General features: G+C 39.9%; 1 protein-coding gene across 4 annotated transcripts in view; it reads left to right on the top strand.

Annotated features, from left to right (window-relative positions):
• RALGPS2 (Ral GEF with PH domain and SH3 binding motif 2) overlaps positions 1–20,590 on the top strand; it is a 115,012-nt gene that overhangs the window by 3,872 nt on the left and 90,550 nt on the right. For all 4 annotated transcript variants that reach the window (XM_009088408.4, XM_050977233.1, XM_018911984.3 and 1 more), the window contains exon 2: positions 19,046–19,177. In XM_009088408.4, coding sequence (XP_009086656.1) covers positions 19,121–19,177 — 57 coding nt within the window. In that variant the 5' untranslated portion in view covers positions 19,046–19,120. The remainder of the gene's footprint in view (positions 1–19,045; positions 19,178–20,590) is intronic.

The following is a 20,590-nucleotide window of genomic DNA, read 5'->3' on the forward strand; positions in this document are numbered from 1 at the left end:
AGAGTTGTCTCGAAAGGGACCTGTTTGGTAAATCTTACAGTACAGCATATAAAACACTGGGATGTCTAGTGAGTCACCACAAAGTATTTAAAATATAGTGTTCCTGACCTGCATATAAGGTTGATCTTTACTCTCTTGGACTCACTGCTCTGAGGTGTGCCACTCACAGCTGGAGTTTTCAGAACTCCCCAGGGGCTTCCAGATGGGTTGGAGACTGTCATGTGGCACAAGTGGTGTCTGCCTTGAACCCATGGAGATCCCCTGAGTTTGCTCACAGAGTGCTTCCTACCCCGGCCTTATTGTCGCTGTAACATTTTACATGTCAGTAACTTCAGCGCAGACAAACAACAGCTGGATGGCAAGGTGTACTTTTCCATAAGGATAGGATTCCCTTTCTCTTCCCATGGCTTTGTTGTCCTACAGTCCTGACTTACAAGAATGACAGTTTAGGTAAAACTGGGAAAATAAGCAGCTGTGTACCTTGCAGGGCCTAGAGGCCTTGCTGTTATTTCTATAGATCTGCATTGTTTAGGTGTGTTTTGGCTCTTTGTATCAACTGCAATAGCAACTCAAGGTTTCCTTCCCCAGAAACTCCCTGGCTGTGCTTCAGGCACACCTTTGGCTGGCACTGAGAAGTTCTAGAGCTGCTTGGTCAGAATATCAAGAAACTCTCTTATCAGCCCCTCCTGAGCATCATATTTGTGGTTTAAAAACCTGCCTATTTCTCAGTGGTAAAGAGCAGCCTCCTGTGTTATAGATTAAGGCTGTAACATGGCAGTTGATTTGATGCCAGACTTGAGAGAATAACACATCCATTGGTGCTTCATGGTCAAGGAGAAACCTTTCCCTTTTCTCTTCTGCAGGCTGATGCTGCTTGTGGTCCCCTGTGTTAGGACAGATCTTGATTCAAATTGCTAAGAATAGTTATTTATTCTGTTTCTTTGAGATGCAGGACTTGTGGCCTGTTCTCCATGCCTGTTTCAGAATTCCATTTGTATTTAAAGGTAGACGTACATTCTGTAGGCAAGGGAAGCTTGAGCTGGCGTGTGAACGTGTGCCTGCCCTATTTTCCCTGGTCTGTCTGAGGAGACTGTGAGTCTGTCCCATGTATTTCAAGTGTGACCACAACAGTTAATGTAGCTCAGTGCCTCATCAGTTTGTAGTTTAGATTTGAACCTGGATTAAAACAAGCTGGCTGAAGTTCAATCCAGATAACATATACATGATGATGTGGATGTAATTATCAGCTTCCCTAATTGAAGGGCTGTATTTGCCATTTGGTAGAAGCGTTAGTGCCCTCTTGTGACTCACGTTTATTACTTATTCTTAGCAGTCATATTGAAGCAGTAAAATCAGGCTTTTTTAAGTCTTTGACTAGAAGACTGAGACTCCCTCCCCCAGCTGATTTGACCTGGAAGGTTTGACTGGAAGTTGTCTTTGCCCTTCCTCCCATAGGTTTTAGATTGTAGTGTAGTTCCTAGTGCAAGTAAGGAACTGTAATAAGCCTGGGTCAGTTAAGGAGTTGAAACTAGCATGGCCAAGGCATAAGCAGAGCTGCCAGCGAGGGAATTTGATTGTGGAGCTTGCTATGAGCTCCTCTGCCAAAAAGTGGTTGGCCCAATTTATTAATTTCTTGGAGCTCTTGAATCTCTTGACTTACACTGCTTGTCCTGATTGTCCATCAGCTGTCTGAGGGCTGAAGTGCTCAGAGCATAAATGGGTAACAGGGTTTGCAGAGGAGAAGCTTGAGGTACCCTGGCTCTCAGGCTGTAATTCCATTTTAAAGCAATTTGGATGCAGAAGGCTTTGCTGGCTTTAGAGCTGCCTCAGGGGCACTTGGGCTTTGGGATGTGTATGTCACCTCTTTTCCTCTTTAATGGAGCTGTGCTATTGGCAGCAATCAATTAAGTCTGAAGTGACCTAGGTCTGGGTGTCCATGCTCTGACCATTGCTGTAGTAGGGTGGCATTAAAAGTTGTTTGATTTGTGCCTCCCTCATTATTCATTAAGGCGCAGCTTGGAGACTGTAATCAGCTCTCATTGAAATGGGCTCAGATTGATTGTGCTGGGGAAGAAGGATATTGATCTTTTTCAGAAGTTGAAGGTATATTTCTTAGATAATAGTGTCTAGATAAAACTGGCAGAGATCCTGAAAAAAGTGATCTTAATGCAGTTTGTAAATTGGATTGCTTTTATCACATTATTAATGTGCCCAGGGTTTGGGGTAATTGTCTAGACTCTAGTATTATATTTTCATTTAGATCTAGAATTAGTGGTATAGTGTCACAGAGTGACTGGACTCAGACTCAGACTAATAAGTGAATAAACAGTACTAGTCCAAAACACATTTTCTGCTGTGATACATAATTTTCAGATTAATGTGTAGGCAGGCAGAAGCCTCCAGTGAAAAGCTGAAGGTCTCATCTCTACTGTTTTTCTTTATTAGCTTCATATATTAATTTTTCTGAGGGGGTGTGTAAGCACAGATAGACTTCTGAGTTCTGTGTAAAACTCAAATCTATAAACTCTGTAAATGGTCGTTTCTAGTCCACTTGTTTTATTGCCAGGTTGTTTGTGTAATCTTCTAATTGCTCTGAATTTCTGTTGCTTGCTTGATAACTTTGGGGTCCTCCACAGCTGTAACTAATCTAAGTTGGTTTGTAATTGAGCTAGGTTGTGATCCCCATCTGCAGTGAGAAAGCTTATTTATTGACTGCCCACTTCTCTCCCTGTATTGGCAGAAACAGAGAGATAATACACTAGAGAGAACTGCAGGAAACTTACCCAGCTAAGAAATTAAGCTTTCCCCCCCACCCTTGCCTTGTTTTCCAGTTTGATATTTCCCCCAAACTATTCACTTCAGCTATACAAACTCTTGGGCTAATGTCACGGCAGAGAAAGGAACATGAAAAAGCATTAGTGCTGGAGATGACTGGCAAGTATAAAATCAAGTTCCCATAAACCAGCTGAAATCAACAGTAGATCAAATGTCAGTTGTTTATTAGCTGAGCTTGTGGAGTGGTTGTCTTGAATCCCTAGCTGGGTGTGCAAATCTGGGAGCTTGAAATAAAGTTGAAACTTTGTTTCAGATTTTATGCAGGAAAATTTGAGGCACTTAAGGATCCTGGTGGCACTTCTGAAAATCCATTTTGCATAGAGCTAAACTCTACCATTGTTGCATCTTTTACAGTAGGCTGGTGCAGTGAGTTGACAGTGATGATAGTATTGGTGGAAATTTGGTCATATAGCTGATCATGTCCAGAAGTCTGTAAAGTATTTTGGGCATTCCAAAAGCATCTGCAGTTAGCAGATGTGAGGTGTTAGAATGCTGGTAGCATTGCATAGTTTCCTACGTGTTTGTTGTGGGTTTCAAAATGCACATAAATTCTAAGTGCCAGACCAGTAAAAAAAAGTTTCAAGCTGCTCACTTTCCCATTACTGCATCACTGTTTTGTGCTGTCACTAATTAGTAACTTCAATATTATGAAGTGTATTGATAAAGCACAGGGTTACCTGGATGACTCATAATCGTTGTACCTCCTCTCCCACTGTCATGTAATTAAGTTTCCCTGTGTGGTTAAAGGGCACCTGAACAGTGCTGCTGTTGCTGGCAGGTCCAGACCACTCTACCAACAGCCACTTTTCCCATGTGCTTTATTGGTAAGCCTACCTGAGAAGGGGCAGCTATCTCGTGTATTTTTAGAATATTAGTCATGTACTTTTAGACTGACCAGTTTGTTTAGGCGTTAGTCATCAGGCTTGTCTGGTAAGTGCCTCTAAAGAATTTTGATAGAATTATTGATCAGACTTTTACAGAACTATGCCAACAGGCATTTTGGAAAAGAATAATGTGTAAGAGTAGAATTCATCAACTTCAGTCCTTCCATGCAGCTGAAATGATTTGCAAGTATTTTCTGGACCTCAGAGTGCAAAATTACTGAAGTACTAGCAAGATTTCTGCTTAGCTACACATGAACCCTCTGCTTCTGAGATATGAGTGTGGTGGACAGTGAGCAGCCTGAAACTTGGGGCATTTGTTAGGGTGGGTAAAACCTGGCCCTTGCAGGTCTGCCTCAAGATAAGATGAGGTTAAACATTACCTAGCTATGAGGCTTTATTATTATTACCTTTTAATATGTCATTCACTGATGGTGTCAGGTGTGTGGTTTCTTAGGAAACTGTTTCCTGTGTTCTTTATATCAGAGCAAATGTCCCTCTGTGGCAGAATTGTTTTTGCTACTTCGTGTTTGAAAAAGGCTTTGCTTTTTCAAACACTCATTGCTGGTTGTTTGCTCTGTTGATGATATGTAATTTCTTATAATCCTCCTTTGGGGATTTTTTTTTTTCCCTCCTAGGCTGGGCATATTTTGCATTTATTTTGAAAAGATTTTGCCAGGTAGCTCTTTGATAATAGATTTTGGTATTCGCAGTGATATACCTTGCTATGTTTTTAATGGTGCTTTAAACAAGTGCATATTGTGTTACATTGGACAAAGGAAAGTAGCAGTACCAAATGTAATCACAGTGTGAAACTGTGATTATCTTTTATACCCTTAGGTAGCTGTAGGTATGCTGGCTAAAGATGATTTTGTTTGTGGAGGTTGTTCAGCTCAACTACCAATATCTATTAAAGTGGCTGAGCGTCCACATGGAATAATTTTAAAGGAATTTAGAGAGGAAAATGATGTTAACCAAATTGTAGTCAGGAGATGAAACAAAAAAGCAAGCTTGGTAAGTTTTCACTATTGATGTGTGCCAGAAGTACTGTGTTTTATAAAGCTGAAGGCACATTAAAGCAATATGAAGCAAAAAAAGCTACTTTTGAGGTACAATATTTCTTTACCTTTGAGGAATGGCAGGTAAACAGATGGACTGCTCTAGGACCTGCTTGTGAGCAGCTTCCTCAGTGCCTGTGCACTGCAGCTTCCTCAGTGCATGTAATGACTTGCCCTTGTACCTAATTAACTCACTGGCTTTTTTTTTTTTAGTGTGGATAGGGTCTATGTGATGACAGAACCTGAACTGTATTTCATGCTGTGACTTGCCTTTAATACTTCTGAAAAGTCAATCTTAACTCTTTTCTGAAGCTGTCTTGGTGGGAAGGCTTCTTCAATTAGGACCTAGTTCATGTTTCAGATAAGGCAATTTAATTTACCTTCAAAGAGGTATTTCTATAGCTGTGTATAAGCTGGTATTCAGGGACATGGGTTTGTTAAGAAGAGAAGTCTAAAACTGTTCAAGACCAGCAGTTGGAGCTGTTTTAATTTCTTCTGGTTTTGGTCATGAATGCCATATGACTGGGAGGGGGAGGGGAAAGAAATAGCCACGTATGCGTTGTTGCATGTTGCTATATTTATTTTTTGTTTTGTATGTACAATGGAAAGTTTTAAAGTATTTAAGGTGACATTATGTCAGGGCTTATAGAAAAACTTAGCAAGTGTGTAAAACAGGTATGAACTTTTTAAGCATGTTTAGACTGAAAGCAGTTGACAATATGCACTATTGATTTGAGGCTGATGCAGTTTTGTTGAAGAACAATTCTTGATCTGAATTGTTTCACTCATAAGACAGTAAAGACATTCATTGAGAGGACATTGTTGAGGCCAAAGTCTTCTATAAGGGGTGGGTTTGGAAGATGTGAAATCTGTTGTGCAGATCTGTGTGTTGATACAATTCAGAGGTGTGTTGTAGTTGTGTTGCACTGTAGGACAGACATAGAAATCCAGTTGGCATCTGTTAAATGATACTGCTAGAAAGGGAAGATAGCTCCTTGCATTATTTATCAGACAAACATAAGAGATGTCTTGCTAAGCTATTGCACCCACAAAACTTCTGTTAAATCCCTCATTTGTAAACAAAGATGTATTGTAGAACAGTTTAGACCTTTATTTCAGCTGTACCTGGGAGTTTTTTTAAAGGTAACTCTTATTTTCCCGACTGAGGAAATGAATTTTACTTACTTTTTCTTCTTCTCTTTTTATGAGGTAATAATCTTAAATGGAGAACTGAATCAGGCAGTGGCAGAGTTAAAGGACATGGACAGAGGCACCAGGCACCTGGTGCAGGCACCAGGAAAAGACAGGCTTCCCTTGCTGCCTTGGATTTGCCTGAGTTCTGTGCTGCTTTCAGGTGTCAGATTTCTGTGTCTGGTACTGAATGTCATGGATATCTTCTTGATTTTACTTGAAGTGAGGGAGGGAAGATGAGGTGAAGTGATGGACTTCAGCAACTGAAGTTTTTGTTGCTTGTCTCTTTCTCTGGTGTCATCTTTCCCTATTATGTTCCAGCCTGTTAATGGAATTGGATAGCTTTTTTTCCCCAGGGTAGTAGGTGTGTTTCTATGATCTTATCATTAGACTTGCTGATCACTGTTTCTTTGTTGTTTTTTCTGTATTTCTGATTGTCATAAAGTTGGTAGAAGTGCTTTGCTTACAGGAAAAAAATTGCTGTCTTTTGGAATTCATAATCAGCATCTTCTTTGATGATGATGAGGCTGATGATTTTTAATGTAACAATACTTAAAATCAGAGAACATATCATGGAAGAGGTAAAGGAGTCTTGCCTAGGTTGGAAATGCCACTTGGGAATTGTGTTCTCTTTTGGGTATGGGGCTTTTGGGCATTTGCTTGGGTCCCACGGTGAGCTGATGTTGAATTGGCTTCATTTGTCAGTGAGGGGGGCTGGTTTATGCAGCAGTCTCTGGTAGAGCAGCCCTGCTGTCTGATGGTTGCCAGCTCTGTCAGATTAATGGTGTTTGTTAGCCACACACAACTCTCCTGCAAAGCCCTGCTCCCTTGTTTGTGAACAAACTAGATTCATCTGTCAGAAAGACCCTGTAAATCTCTATATGAATATTGCATTTAAATTAGTAGTTGTGATGCCTGTTTTGCTTAGCTAGTTTTTGTTGGCTGACTCCGAGGTAGTGAAAGATAAATTTGTATAGGTCATTAAAATAGTTTTGCTTTTAAGTGATAAAGCTGTTTCAAAAGTATCACCTGCCAAAACACACTAACCATGTTGTGGCTGGTGACTTCAGGGTATTTCAACAGTAAGGTACTAATACCCTATTTATGATGTGGCTGGTTCTCTTTTATGTTTAAATAACAGCAGGACCAGCATGAACCTCCCCTACTTGGCAAGCTGAACATGAAACTAAAAGATTAAAGTGTTTTCAAAGGGCAGCCAAGGTATTGACTTTTTCAGCCATTCTTTCAGCAGGTAAGAGGCAACTTGCTTCCTGCTAGTTTAGAATGGGGAAATGCATTACTAATTTGTGTTTTGCTTTGGTTTTTTAGTTTAATGATATGGATGATCTTGACTTTGAGATAGTACTGAAAGCTCTTAATTAGTTTAGTTTATATATACACACACATGCACACACACATATATTTAATTGGGTTCCCTGTTGAGCTCTCCCAGCTGAGTTTGTTTCCCAGCACAGGTTTCTCTTCACTGCAGCTTTTTTGTTGCTCAGGCAAGGCTGCTCCCTCTTTCGTGTGCAGCATCCACTCATCCTTCTAATGTTAACAGATTTCCTTGTACCTCCAGAACAAGGACAGTTTAATGACAGTAATGACAAGGCAGTATCAAATCCTTGTCCAAGCTGTAACTTGGGCTACTCATTCCAAATACTTAGAACCAATTGCTCAGACCCTTACAGTTCTCTGTGTTAGTCATGGGCATTTCTTTCATGTTTTTTCCTCCTGTTCAAGGTGAATCTTGCATGAGAGCAAAAATGCTTCTCTTAGCTAAGCTACATGTTTATGTGACTGGATTTTTGTTTTAAGGCAGCAATGCAGGACATGGCAGGGCTCAAAGAAATGCTGTATTTTCATTTAGATGAGGTGAAGAATTAGCTTCTGTTGGTTTGTCCACAATGACCAATGTCTGTTGCTTTAGAAAAAGCCAGTGTTGGTTATTCTGGGCCAGAAGATGTCCTCTCTGCAGAAGGGGAAAAAAATGTTTGTGCAAAATATAGGTCAGAATTCCTGCAGGATTCCTGCCAGAAGTTGCCAGGGAATCCTTACCTGGTAGATGTCTTAGGATCTGAGGATCTTTGCTTTAGTTCTTCTGATTGTGGTTTCCCTGAGCTTTGTGCTGCTTTATTGCTGTGATGGTTTTGGTGAACCTGGTAAGGAAGGAAAGCAATTTCCAATATTTTTTCTAAGATCAGAGCTTTTGGCTATTAGTATTAGTGAAGTAGCAGATAGGGGGTTCTTTTGGAAGGTTCTCTTCTGTGAGCTTTTTAAAGATAAAGTTACCATCACCTCATGACAATGGGTTTTATATCCCTACTTGTGATAGCTTGCCCTGTCATGCCATGCACTTTCTTGCATTATGGCATTCTAGTTTTACTTTTTATCAGTTAAAAGATTAACAAAAAGCTGGATATAATTCTCTTTTTAGTTAAACGAAATGTTAAATGGCATGGTTTCCTTAAAAGGAAAGTGTTATCTGCTGTAAATCAGTAGTTTACATTCATAACACCATTTTCCTTCAAATCCATCACAACTACATTGTGTACAGAGTACCTCTGTCATTACTCTTGGACCCAAGTTTCCAGCTTGCACGTATGTGCACTTAAATCAATCTTTAATGTCTGCTTTCATTGATTTGGCAGAAATGGACACAGCTGTGTTTCATAAGCTTAAGGATGTGTTTGGGTGATAATTATCCAGTCATCCACTGAATAGCTCAAATATCCAAGTAGCTGGGTAGGATATCACTTGTGAACATACTGTGCAGAATTCATAGTGCTAGAATAATCTTAAAAATCCTTCTTGACAGTGTGTATCGAAGGCATGTCATTAATCTTACCCCTGCAGTGTCTTTCTCTTGGTTTTGTAACAAGAATTTAAGGCTTGCCTTTACAGCCCTTGGAGGTATACAGATGATTTTGTATAGCTGGTTCTTACTCTTTGCCAGCTGGGATCTTCAAATTAATGCTTGTTCTGCTACATCTCGGTGTCTTTTTGATGTCTTCTGGAAAGCATTGTATTCTACATCAGTTACACAAGTTCTGTAGATATTTATTATGTCATTCCCTCTTTAGGGCGCATCCTTTCATCAATAATGTAGATAGATGGCTTAGAAATGGCTCCAGCAGGGCTCTTGTTTATAATGCCCATTTACCTGAAATCACATTGAGATTTTTCTGGTGACTGCAGTGTTGTTGTTAGTGAACAGACAATAAATGGGTTTACCAGAATTTCAGGCCTTCAAATAAATTCCTGTCTACCTTAAGTGTCTAAAGAGACACCCTGTGGCTACGATAAGTTTCTATTTTTGTAACAAGAAAAAAAGTCTGATACCATCTTAAAAATACATTGTCCTCCTTCATGAAAACATTCACTCTGAATTAGTTGAAGCAAACATATTCTTGGTCAACAGTTTCAAGCACTTTGAGTGGGTCACTGATAAATGGTCAGGCCATCTGACTGTTGGAGTCCTGTACTTGAATTAACTTGGTTTCTAGGTTTCTGTGCAACTTGGTTTCTGTCATGTTTTATTAGGCTGATGCTTTGGTGGTCACTGGTTGCTGACTGATCTTGGGTGGAGAAAGGTATTTAACTTTAAGTGATGGGTATTTGGCTCTTTATCTCTTCTCTCCTGAGTTGGCTGATTTACTGAGGCCTTTCCAAAGGGAGGTAGAAATATGGAAAAGAGGTGAATGGGGTGCTTAGATTGATAAATAACTGGTTTGTGTGTTGTTTGCTTGTTGAAATTGTCTACCCTGGGCTTGACACACTTCCATAGATGAATGCAGGGGATGGTGACACAGGCAGAAGATCCAGCTCTCTTCCCAAATGCCTGTTGTAGTTTCCCATAGCAGTCATCATACCAAACAGGCAATTCATGGGCTGATAGATTTTCTCCTGTTAGCACCATTTCTATAGCAACAGTGCATATCAATGCATGATGTTCAGAAAGGAATAATTATAGAGAACATGGCTGACATGTTGCTGTCCCAGGTTTTACTGATAAAGGATGTAGTAATCTCTCTGAAAGCTGAATTTCAAACCAGACTACGATATTTCGTCCTCTTTGAGAAAGGTCCTAAGTGTTTATTAGTGGCTTAATAAAGAAATACAGTAAAATGTTCTCTCAAGTATTTTCTTCTCAGTGAAAAACTCAGGTGTTCAACAGGGGAGGAGTTTTGACTTTTTTCTTTTTTGCCTTACTGTAGAAACCAAGGGTGCAGCCAAGGCTGGTGGATGTACCAAGTCCTTAATTCTGTGGATTTGGAGGCTGTTATTCAGCAACAGTTGGGACTTTCTCATTTCTCTCTTGTTAAAATCTGTCCTAGGATGGTTCGATCATCTTAATTTTGGTTTGGCTGTTTGCAGTTTTGACTCTAGCACTTAATGCCTCCAGGAGTAGGCATGGAAATTTGAGTTTTCTTGACATCCCTGTGTGATGTGTAGGCTTACACAGGAAATTCAGTGTGGATCCTCAGGCTTAGTTTTTGTCAGGTTTTTTTGTACATGTGCTTTTGGCATGTGAGGCTGGTGACTGCTGGTGTCGGAGTTCCTGAAGTCTGTTTGCAGTAACAAAACTCAGGCTGTCAGTTGTCATTCCTGTACATAAAATTATTTTCAAGTGTTTTTCCCAAATCTTTCTCCTTCTGAGAGAAGGCATACCACCTGCATGGATCCATTTGCAGATCATTACAATGATTTTCTTCTAGTCTGCCTTCTGCTGAAATGTTTTGTGCTGTCTTATAAATAAAGAAATGAAATAATAATAAAGAAGCTAGGAATACAGAAGGCAGTTCTAGAGACTGTTCACTGTGAGATGTGATATTTTTGCTGATGCACAGTCCTAATAATTCTTCCCCATTTGTGTGTTACTTGTATTATCCTCAAACAAAGCAAAACTAGATCTAACTACCTCTGAAAAGAGGTTTTGGATCCTGAAGTCCATGTTAGCAGCATTCAGTGCTCCATTGTTGCATGCTCTTAAGTATGATTTCCCTGTTCACGAGGGTGTACACAGATGTGTTCTTCATTAATTCTACTGATGTTGTGCCTGCACTTCTTAGCCAGAATAACACTTTGCAAACTGAGCATCACTTAATCAAGGGGACATTAATCATTTACTGCTCCTCTTGTTTGCAAACAAAACTGACAACTGTATGGCTAAGTGGTGGAGGTCTTGAAAATCCAATTGGGGAAAGATTATCATCTTATAGAACTGCCTAATTAATTAAAAATATTTGCTTCTGGTTTAAATCCTATTTATTTTCTTTGCAATCTTTTTACTTCTTATTCTTGAAAATAAATATTTCCTTCAGATATGTCTCTAGGTTATGTTTTCTCCTGTTGTGTCTTTCGGACAAGGAGGGATTCTCCTCCAGTTCCTTACTGAGCAAACCTGGATTTCTTCTTCAGGATGAAGAAAAAAATTTTTCTCCAGCAGGTTAAACTTTGGGTTGGCTTTAGTTCTGGGAGGGAAGTGAGGAAAGTAGAACCTTACACTCTTGATGTGCTTTCTGTGCTAAAAGAATTCCCTGCTGCTTACTCTTGGCATATGGGAGGGAAAACAATGTCTCACAAATTCAGGAGTTTCACTCTTCTGGTAACAATTGCAAAGTTAAAAAAAATTGCAGATGCAAAGAAATAAAGCTTTGTTCTATGCACTTCGTTCAAGAACTACAAACAGAGACTTCTTGGTGATCTCTGAAGGAAGAAGTGCCAGGGACCTGATGATTTGAAAGCAGTTTGTGAGCAGAAAGTTCTTCAGGTTTTGTGCAGTTGTCTTAGTGTGCCTACATTTTGTCTGTTGACACTCAGACACTGCTGGAGAGACCTTTTGGTAGCAGAAGGCCAACCTCTTAGGACCTCAGGCTAAGCCTAAATAGCATGTACACATGTTCACATTTTTGGCTTACTCCATTTGTTGCCTGCAGTGATCCTTTTTCTTCTGCTTGATTCGTGCCTTTGTGAGGGCCCAGATCTGCCACTGCTTGCAGCTGTGTACCAGTTCTCATACTCAAATTTGTTGCCTTCTGCTAGAATATCTCTCATTTAAGTCTTGGCCCTGAGTCAGTCCACTGAGGAAAGCTGCTTTTGAGTGGTGGAAGTCAGAGTGGTAAGGATCTCCTTCCTATTTGTGTGTAACTAATGTGGAAAAATTTCCATTTTGAGCTGAACCTCTTGATTGTTGTTGCAAGTTGATGACAGACTGAGATAATGGTTTGATTTTTGTAATAGGATTTGGTAAATGAGTAACTTGTGCCCTGGAGAAGGATATTCTAGCTTTCAGTTTTGTTTTTTCTTTCTTTATCTCATCCAAGGACATGGGAGCTACAAGTTGTACCAGTTTTTGAGATTAAGAAGGAGAGCATGGGTACTGGAGAACCACGGAGAAGAGGCCTAGATAGCTGGAAACCAAGATATGAATGAGACAGAGCCTTGCTGTTACATTGCTGTAATCTCTCTCTCTTTCTTTATTTCTTCCCCAGCCTCCTTCCATTCCCTAAGTTGGGGGATGAGGTGCATAAAAGCAGCAATAGGATTTATTCAGAACAAATTATAGTGAAAGTGCTCTGTGAATAGTGTCTTAAAGAGTAATAATTTTACCTAATTGACAGCTAAAGCCTTTTTCTAAGGTAGAAAAAGAGAATCTAAATTTAAATGAACATATTTAAATGAAGCTTCTTTTTTATTTAAAACTTCAGTGTCAAACCTAATGAAAGAACTTTTTGTTCCCTTTCTTGCTATTCCGTGGATTTTAATTTCATCTGTCTTGGAGCTTAACCAGCTGATACTGCTGTGACTGTTGTGCAACAGATGCTTGAGGAAAGAATGTGTGTGTGACAGAAGTGAGCTGTGTGAGCACAGAAGTGCTTTGAGTTTCCAGCAGGAGTCTGTGTCACTGGGTCAGCTGTGCTGCTCCTCAGCACCGTGTGACAGTTTCTGTCAGGAGGGAGTCCAGCATGAGCTTAAGCAGCTGTGAGATATTTGCTGTTAATGGTGGTGTCTGAAAACTGTTCAAGAACCCAATTGCTGTTACTGAGATTTTGAGCATAAATTTGCATTTTATTCCTCTGGTTTATCTGCTTTATATACTTCTGGTTTATCTTCCTGATAGTTAAATATGGCAGTTTTGTCCTTGTGCAGATCTCAGTTTCATACCATAAGCAAGCTGAGGTCTTGTGGGTTCCACTTAGGAAGAAAGTTTCACTGCCTTTAGAATACCTGGAAGCCCTTCTGTGCATGCATTTCATGGAAAAAAATTTTTGGGAGCAAGGTGATCAGAGCTGCCTAGAGTACAGCATCAGTGTCCCTTTTGCAATGTTTTGCAGGTAGTGTTGGTTCATAACTAATGTAAATATCTGGGTCTCATTAGGCTTCTTCATGCTTACAGCTTTAGTGGCATCATTTCCAGCTGAAATTCACAGCAGGAATTTTACAGGAGTCAGCTACAAGAGTCCTTTAATGATTGACTTTTTTTTCTTTTCAGTCTTCTGTCCCTCAGATAGTTTTATTTCTCATTTATTACATTGCTTTCCTGTATTTCTAAATGTTTTTTGTTATAATATTTGTAGTGGTACTGTGTATTTAATAACTCTTAGTAATCTGGTTTTTTAATATTATGCTGCCCTACCTGGTTTTGGCATGTCTCTACCCAGCGTGTGTCTTCTCTCTTTTATCTCAGTCTTCACTAGTGGTAAATGAGGCAGTGCTTTGCCAAGATTCACATGTCTGGGGATTTCATAGTATGTTAGATTTTAGGCTGGGATTTTATTATTTTGAGTGATAATACAACTGCATTCTCCTGCAGGAAATTTAAATTGCTTCAGCTTTTATTTTATGTCTTTTGTGGAAGTTACTATTTTTATCAGTTTTACTATCTTAATATCATCATGCCTACTGAAAACTGAATTAAAGCATGGCCTTAGGTGATTTTCATTTCTCTTCTTTAAGGATATTTACATACTGTCTTTATTTGTACAGTGCAGTAACTTGGGTGGGTTTCTGCTTTGGTGGCTGGAATGTGAAATGAAGGATATAGTTTGGAAGGTGCAGTTTGTTTTTTTCTTTGTTGTTCTTTGCCTGTTCCTTGATGACTCTGCTTCATTGTGGGGCTTTTATGTTCGTTAGATCTTCTCATTTTGGTGTGGAGTGTGTGCTTTGCTTTTTTTTAGTGTGTTTGCTTTCTTAGTTTTTTTCATTGTGGGTTGTGTTGGTTCTTAGCAGTTGTCTCAGCTTTTTACCTTAAGTTTTCCTGCACTCTCTAGTTTCCACAAGATCGGGAGCAAGTTCATTGTGTCTGGAACAGATTTTTTTGGTCCCTAAAGTCTTGGGTAGTTACTCTGCATTTGTAGTTAATGATGAGCCATGCAAGGCACTTTTGTTTTCTTCATGGGCTCTGTGATCAAAACAAATGACACTTTGTACTCACATTATGCATAAGAATAAAGAGGATATTGGTCATCTTGACTCTTGAGCTATTCCTAAAACTTCACTGTGTTTGTTTTCTCAAAGCTTTTGTAAGTTCTGGGCAGGAAGTTTCAAATGTAATTTTAGGGTTGTCTTTTAAAATGCTGTTTATACTGTATTTTGGGGACAGTGTTTGACCCAAACTGAGCCAAGAACGTCTGCTGTGGAAGGGAGTCAAGCGTCAGTGTTCTGTTAGATATCTGTCAGAGTCCAGTACTCTCTGCTCAGGTTCTGTCAGATATTCCATGGAAGGTGTAATGCTTAATGCTAGATTAACCGTTTGAATATAGCTGATTTCTGATTTAGCAGTGTGATACAAAATACACTGAAATCGCAATACAAATGCAAGTTCCACTTAGCAAACTCCAGCAATTGCATTGTACAGTTTCAACACAGTACTGGTGAGATCCCCGCGTGTGGTCTGGAGTGTGCTCACTGTCACGATGCTGGTGACAGCAGGAAGGAGTGCGTGGGTTGAAGCCAGCTGAAGCTCTCTGAAATTCCTCGGTTCTGTGGTTTTGTAGAGACACGTCTCGGCTGCCCCGTGAGAAGCATTTCCAGCACCAGTTGATTCACTCAGCTGGGATGCAGTCCGTGGGTCTGACAGAGCTGTTTGTCTGAAGCGAAGGGCACTCTCTGCTCCCCTTGGGGCTGAGATCAGGTCGGCTCTGCAGCAGCTGTGCTCAGGCACACCCTGCTGCTGCCCTTGCTCGTAGCTGCCTTCCCTTTGGGGGGATCTGCAGGTCAGCCCCTGCGTGGGAATGAGCAGCAGCACAGCCTTGGGTGAATTTACAGAAAAACTCACTGCAGGCAACAGACCCTGCTTAGCTGTGCTGGCTTTGGCTGGGATAAAGTTCATTTTCTCTGCAGTATCTGGAGTGGGGCTGTGTTTTGGATTTGTGCTGAAAACAGTGTTGATACCACAGCAATATTTTGGTTACTCGGAGCAGGGCTTATACAGAGTCAAGGCATTTTCTGCTCCTCATCCCACCAGCAAAGAGGCTGGGGTGCACAACAAATTGGGATGGGGTATAGCCAGGACAGCTGACCCCAACAGGCTTATTCTAGGTCATATATATAATAATATCAATCTGGAGGACAAAGATGGAAGGGATGACTTTTGGAATGGCTTTTGCCTCTCCAAGTCACTTTTACACAGGGTGGAGCCCTGCTTTCCTGGGGCTGGCTGAACACCTGCCTGCCTATGGGAAGCAGTGAATTAATTCCTTGCTTTGCTTGAGCACACAGGTCTTGCTTTCCCTACTGAGCAGTCTTAGTCTCAACCCTTGAGATTTTTCACTTCTATTCTGCTGATTCTCTCCCCCATCCACTGTGGGGGAGTGACTGAGTGGCTGCATGGGACTGAATTGCTGGCTGGGGATAAACCACAACAATAGTCTAGATATTTTCATTGTTTGGGTGTGATGAACATTTGTGTATCAGTATTTTAGTTTACTGTACAGTATGAATGGCATGGTAGGAAGATAGCACACAGTGTGTCAAGGCTTCAGGCTGGCATAAATGCTTAGGTGTTTATGCATCGTAGGAAACACACTCAGTTCCACATGTAATTCATTTCTGAGCACAAAGGCATTTATTGAATTGGAGAGGAGAAACTGACTGGAAGTTCAAATTACTCAGTGTAATTCAGTTTTGGTAATTGGATACAAGGTAGGCAGTGAACACTGTGACTCACTGTAGCAGTGTGGTGACAGTCATTCCACAGACCCAGCTGTGCTGCTCTGAACTTCTCTGCTCTTGATCACTTTCTGATATTGCTGTTCACAGATTATTTGGGTTTTGTGCAGAAGGACAGTATAGGAAGCAAATTATTTAGTTATTCCAGTGTGAGGATTTTTTCAATATTTGTCTCAAGTGGCACATTGACCAAAACTGTTGCTGTGACTGTTCTTGTTATGGGAGTGGTGATGTACTTTTGAAAGCTGTGAGACATGAGAACATTGTGGATGTTGCCAATTTTGGAACTTTAAGGTTAATAAATATATATTTATAGCAGTTCAGCACTAATTTAGCTCCTTAGTGTATCCATGAAGTGTAAAAAAGTATAAATGTATTCAGGCATACCCTAGTGATGCAGCAATGGACACAAAATTATCATTGTGTGGACAGCTTTGTTAGGATACAGCTTGATGGCAGATGCTACATTTTGTAAACTCCATTTCCTTTGCATGGAGGGTTTTTTCCTAAATGATTTTCTGCTTATTAAAAAAATAAATGGAGAAACCCAATATTTGTGTGCTTCATAGAAGTCACTTCTCAGTATAGTGGCCCACACCTAACAAAGAGACAGAGTTCTCTCAGCTCCCATCACAGTAACAAGGTAGAAAAGGAAAACCTGGATCAGTGAGCAGCACTGCTGTCCCTTCCAGGCAGATCCTGTGGGGTGGAAAGTCTGTCAGGAAATATGGGGAGGAAGTTCCTGTGAGTGGCTGTGGGTTATGTGAGAGGAGTCATTGGGGAAACTGGGCTTGAGCATTTGCTGATAGAGGAATTAATTTGCTCTTGTTGATGTGAGGCTGAGCTGCCAACTCAATAGGCTTCTATGACAGCTGTAATTTCTTTTAGTTAGCAACATCCAAATACTGCCACAAAAAAAGCTCTCAGAGCTCAGGTTTTTATTTTTCCTTACACGGAAGGACATCCCTAATTCCTTCTTTTTTGGCTCCCATTGATATGGGGAAGGGGAACAGTTGAAGCTGATGTGAGCCAAAGGTCAAATATGTAACCTTTATTTAAGATTACATAATTTCCTCATACTCTCCATAACTGTATCATACAAAGTCAAAGTGCCAACTTTCCTTAAAAAATTTTAAACCCAAATTTTTAAAGGGTAGGGTTTGTTTTTTTTTAGCAGAGGAGATTACTTTGGGATAAATGTACCATTTTGAGCATGTGAGGGGCCTGCAGCTGGTGTTGAAGATGTGATACCTCTGTCCTCTACTGTCACTACATAAGTGAAACTTGTAACACATCAGAGTTTTATTTCTGTGCTTTTCCCTTCTGTAAAGGGAACGAGCTGCAGGAGAGAGGCTTTGGGGAGCTGTGCATTTGGCAATATTCCACAAGACAATATGGAGGGTAATTGAGATGGGGAAGGACAGGACAGCAGTGGCACTCACAAGCCAGAGATGAGATTTTTTCCTTTATGTGGTCTGTAATTTAAAGCTTGAGTGCAGTTGAATGCATTTTTAGTGGAGGAATCAGTGTTAATTAAAGCACATGGACTGGGAATGTAACATTAAAGTGAAATGTAGCATCGTCTCTCCTGTGAATGAGAGAGTTCTGTCAGTTTTCCCAAAACAACAAAGGGTAAAATGTGGGTGGCTGTCCTGGAAGCTGTAGTGTTTGACTGACTTTGCCACATGGCTGTCTTTCATTGCTTTCCTTTCTGCATTGCATTCTTATGGTGACACTTTAAAATTTGAGGATATTTTATTGCTTAAATAGTGGGGTTTTTTTAAGGATATTTTCTTATTTAACTATTGCAGTTTCTTGCCTTCCAAGCTTGTCTGACTGACATACTTGGTTTAGGTCACTTGGAGATACAGCTTTTCAGATTATTTTATTGCATTCCTTAGAGTCATTAAGTATGAGCTGCTGTAAAACTGTTTTGTCATGTGGAATTACCCAGTTACCTGTCACTGTCCATTTGTTTTCAGATCATGCAATAGCTCTGAATTAAACTACAAACCAAAAGTGAATTTAATAAACAGCAGCAACTTTGGAAGCAGTCACCTGTGCTATAGACATAGATCCATGGAAGCTGATTTATAATAGTTTTCACACTAGAGGGCACTAACAGCTCATTAATTTAAGCACAAACCAATTTTTACTCTGTAACACTGTGGTTGGGTAGTCTTACTGTTTTTATAGTGGATACCAAAGGGTTCCATTTCTTTGCAGCCTTTTCTCTGCAGAAATGAAAATCATAGTATTCATGCAAGGATGCATTAAAAGTCAGTGTGTGGAGTTTTCCTTTGTGTGTTTTTCTGTTTGGGGGTTTTTTAACTAAACAATAGTTTGGGTCATTTTACTTCTATGAAGCACACAAATTGAGAAAAGTATAAATTCAATTTTTACTTCTATTGCTTTCAGTGTAATAGTTTTTATTTAAAGCTAGTAAAGAGTCCTATAAGACAGGAAGTGATAATACCTTAAGTTACCTGATAGAGTTAACATATATACTGGAATACACTTTTTAAAGCTGCTGATAAAAGGAAAAACAGAGTATATGAACTGATGTTGCAGACCTCAATTTGTTAGGGCTACTGCATTTATTTACATATTGATTCTGGCATAGAGAAAACAATAGGGGAAAAGAGTATGGTAAGTCAATACTGCCAGAGACTGATGGATCTTAATGGAACCTCCAGTTTATGTTGGTTTTAAGTATGTTGGTAATCTTAAAATATGGGTTAGAATCCAAAGTCATCTTAAAATATGGGTTAGAATCCAAAGTCTGGACCTAAGAGCTGTGTAGCCATTTTGGAAGTCCTTTATTTTTGTTAAGGATTTTAGGCACTGCATCTTGATGAAAACCCCTGCAGAAAGTGGTTTCTGACACCTCTTTGCTCTTTGTAGGAATGGTTATTGGGTTGCCTTGGAGATGATCCTGCTGCTGTAAATGTAGGGCTGAAGATTGATGGTGTGGGCAGTATGGAGCTAATGAACGGACAGTCCAGTGGTGTTAACATTGCAGCTACTGCTTCAGAGGTAAGGACTGGAAACCTCAGTTACTGGCTAACTATGTACTCACTTTTTGCTTTTAAGTGCACTAAAATGTGAATTTTTCTTTTAACAGCTGTCATCCAACAGATTCTTGTTCTATGTGTTGGTTTCATACACTCCGGTTTAGTGTGAATAAAATGTAAAGTCCTGAACTTGGCATACCAAAATAGAGCATGAACTTGCATATACCATAGCCAAAGCTGACTTTTTCCATGTTCTCTTCCATCACATCTAGACAAGGAAGCTTTTCTTTTCAAGTTTTAACAAGAATAGACCCTCTTAGCACATTAAGCTGGCTTGGCAAGGCTGGTGGGAAATGTTCTTTTCTTTGACAGGTACTTGTGTGTGTGTACTGAGGAGCAGTCTGACACAGCAGCAGTGGAATAAAGTTGTTCCCTTTGTCTCTTGGACTGTATTCTGGCATAGGTGGGGGTCCCTCCTGCCCATCAAATCTTCTGCCCTCTAGAAATGAACAGCTTGTGAGCTGAGTGTGTGCATCAGCCAAGCAATGGAGATTGGCCTCATCTGCTGATGCCTCTTAGTTTGAAGTGAATGTAGTTTTCCATTTGTCATCTGCTTCTTAAGGAAGAGGCTTGGGCTGAAATTAGAACACTACAAAGTCAATAGGGAGAAGAGCCACAAAATCCTGACTGAACTTTCTTCCTTCCATGAATCTCTGCACTGTAGCAAAGATGTTTTATTTATTTACATATTTACAGATGAGTTTCAATAGCAGCTGTATGTGTGTGCACTTGCCTATGGAAATGGGGAGTACCACAAACAAGAGGAAAGGAGAATTGGAGTCTTGTGTTACCAAAAGGAACCAAATAATCTCCACCACAATTTCACAACTATTGTCAGCAAAGCTGGCATCGGTCTCCAAGACCGTTGTTTGTTTTTATATAGATTCTTGTACTCCCCTTATAATTGCTTCATGAATCATTGACTATTTTTTGGCATGCACCTGAAAAATTTTCTTGGAGGAAAGCAACCTTTTTACTCAGCAAAATAGTCTTGAATGTTTATGTGATGTCTGATAAAATTGACTAAAATATATTTTGGCTAAATTACATGAATTTACTTTAAGCAAGTGGTATTTTTTTTCTAGCTTGACTAAGAAGTAGGGAAGAGGACTTGTAACTGAAATGTTTCTGTAAGCATACTGGTTACTGAAAATGAATGTCTGGTTTGCAGTTTTTGTTGGTGTTTTCAAAGGCAGATTTTTCAGAGAGATTGTAATGTCAGAATCTAATTAAAAGTGGACATTGTTATTAAATAAGCATTTTCTTTGTAATGTGTCCTTACAACAAAAGTGCTTGAAAATGGACATGAGTTTATTGCAACTGGCTGAATTCTCAAGGACCAATGTCCGAAAGCTTGCAACAGTAGCAGTAAAAT

Source organism: Serinus canaria, chromosome 8, assembly GCF_022539315.1.
Source record: "Serinus canaria isolate serCan28SL12 chromosome 8, serCan2020, whole genome shotgun sequence".
Classification (NCBI taxonomy): Eukaryota; Metazoa; Chordata; class Aves; order Passeriformes; family Fringillidae; genus Serinus; species Serinus canaria.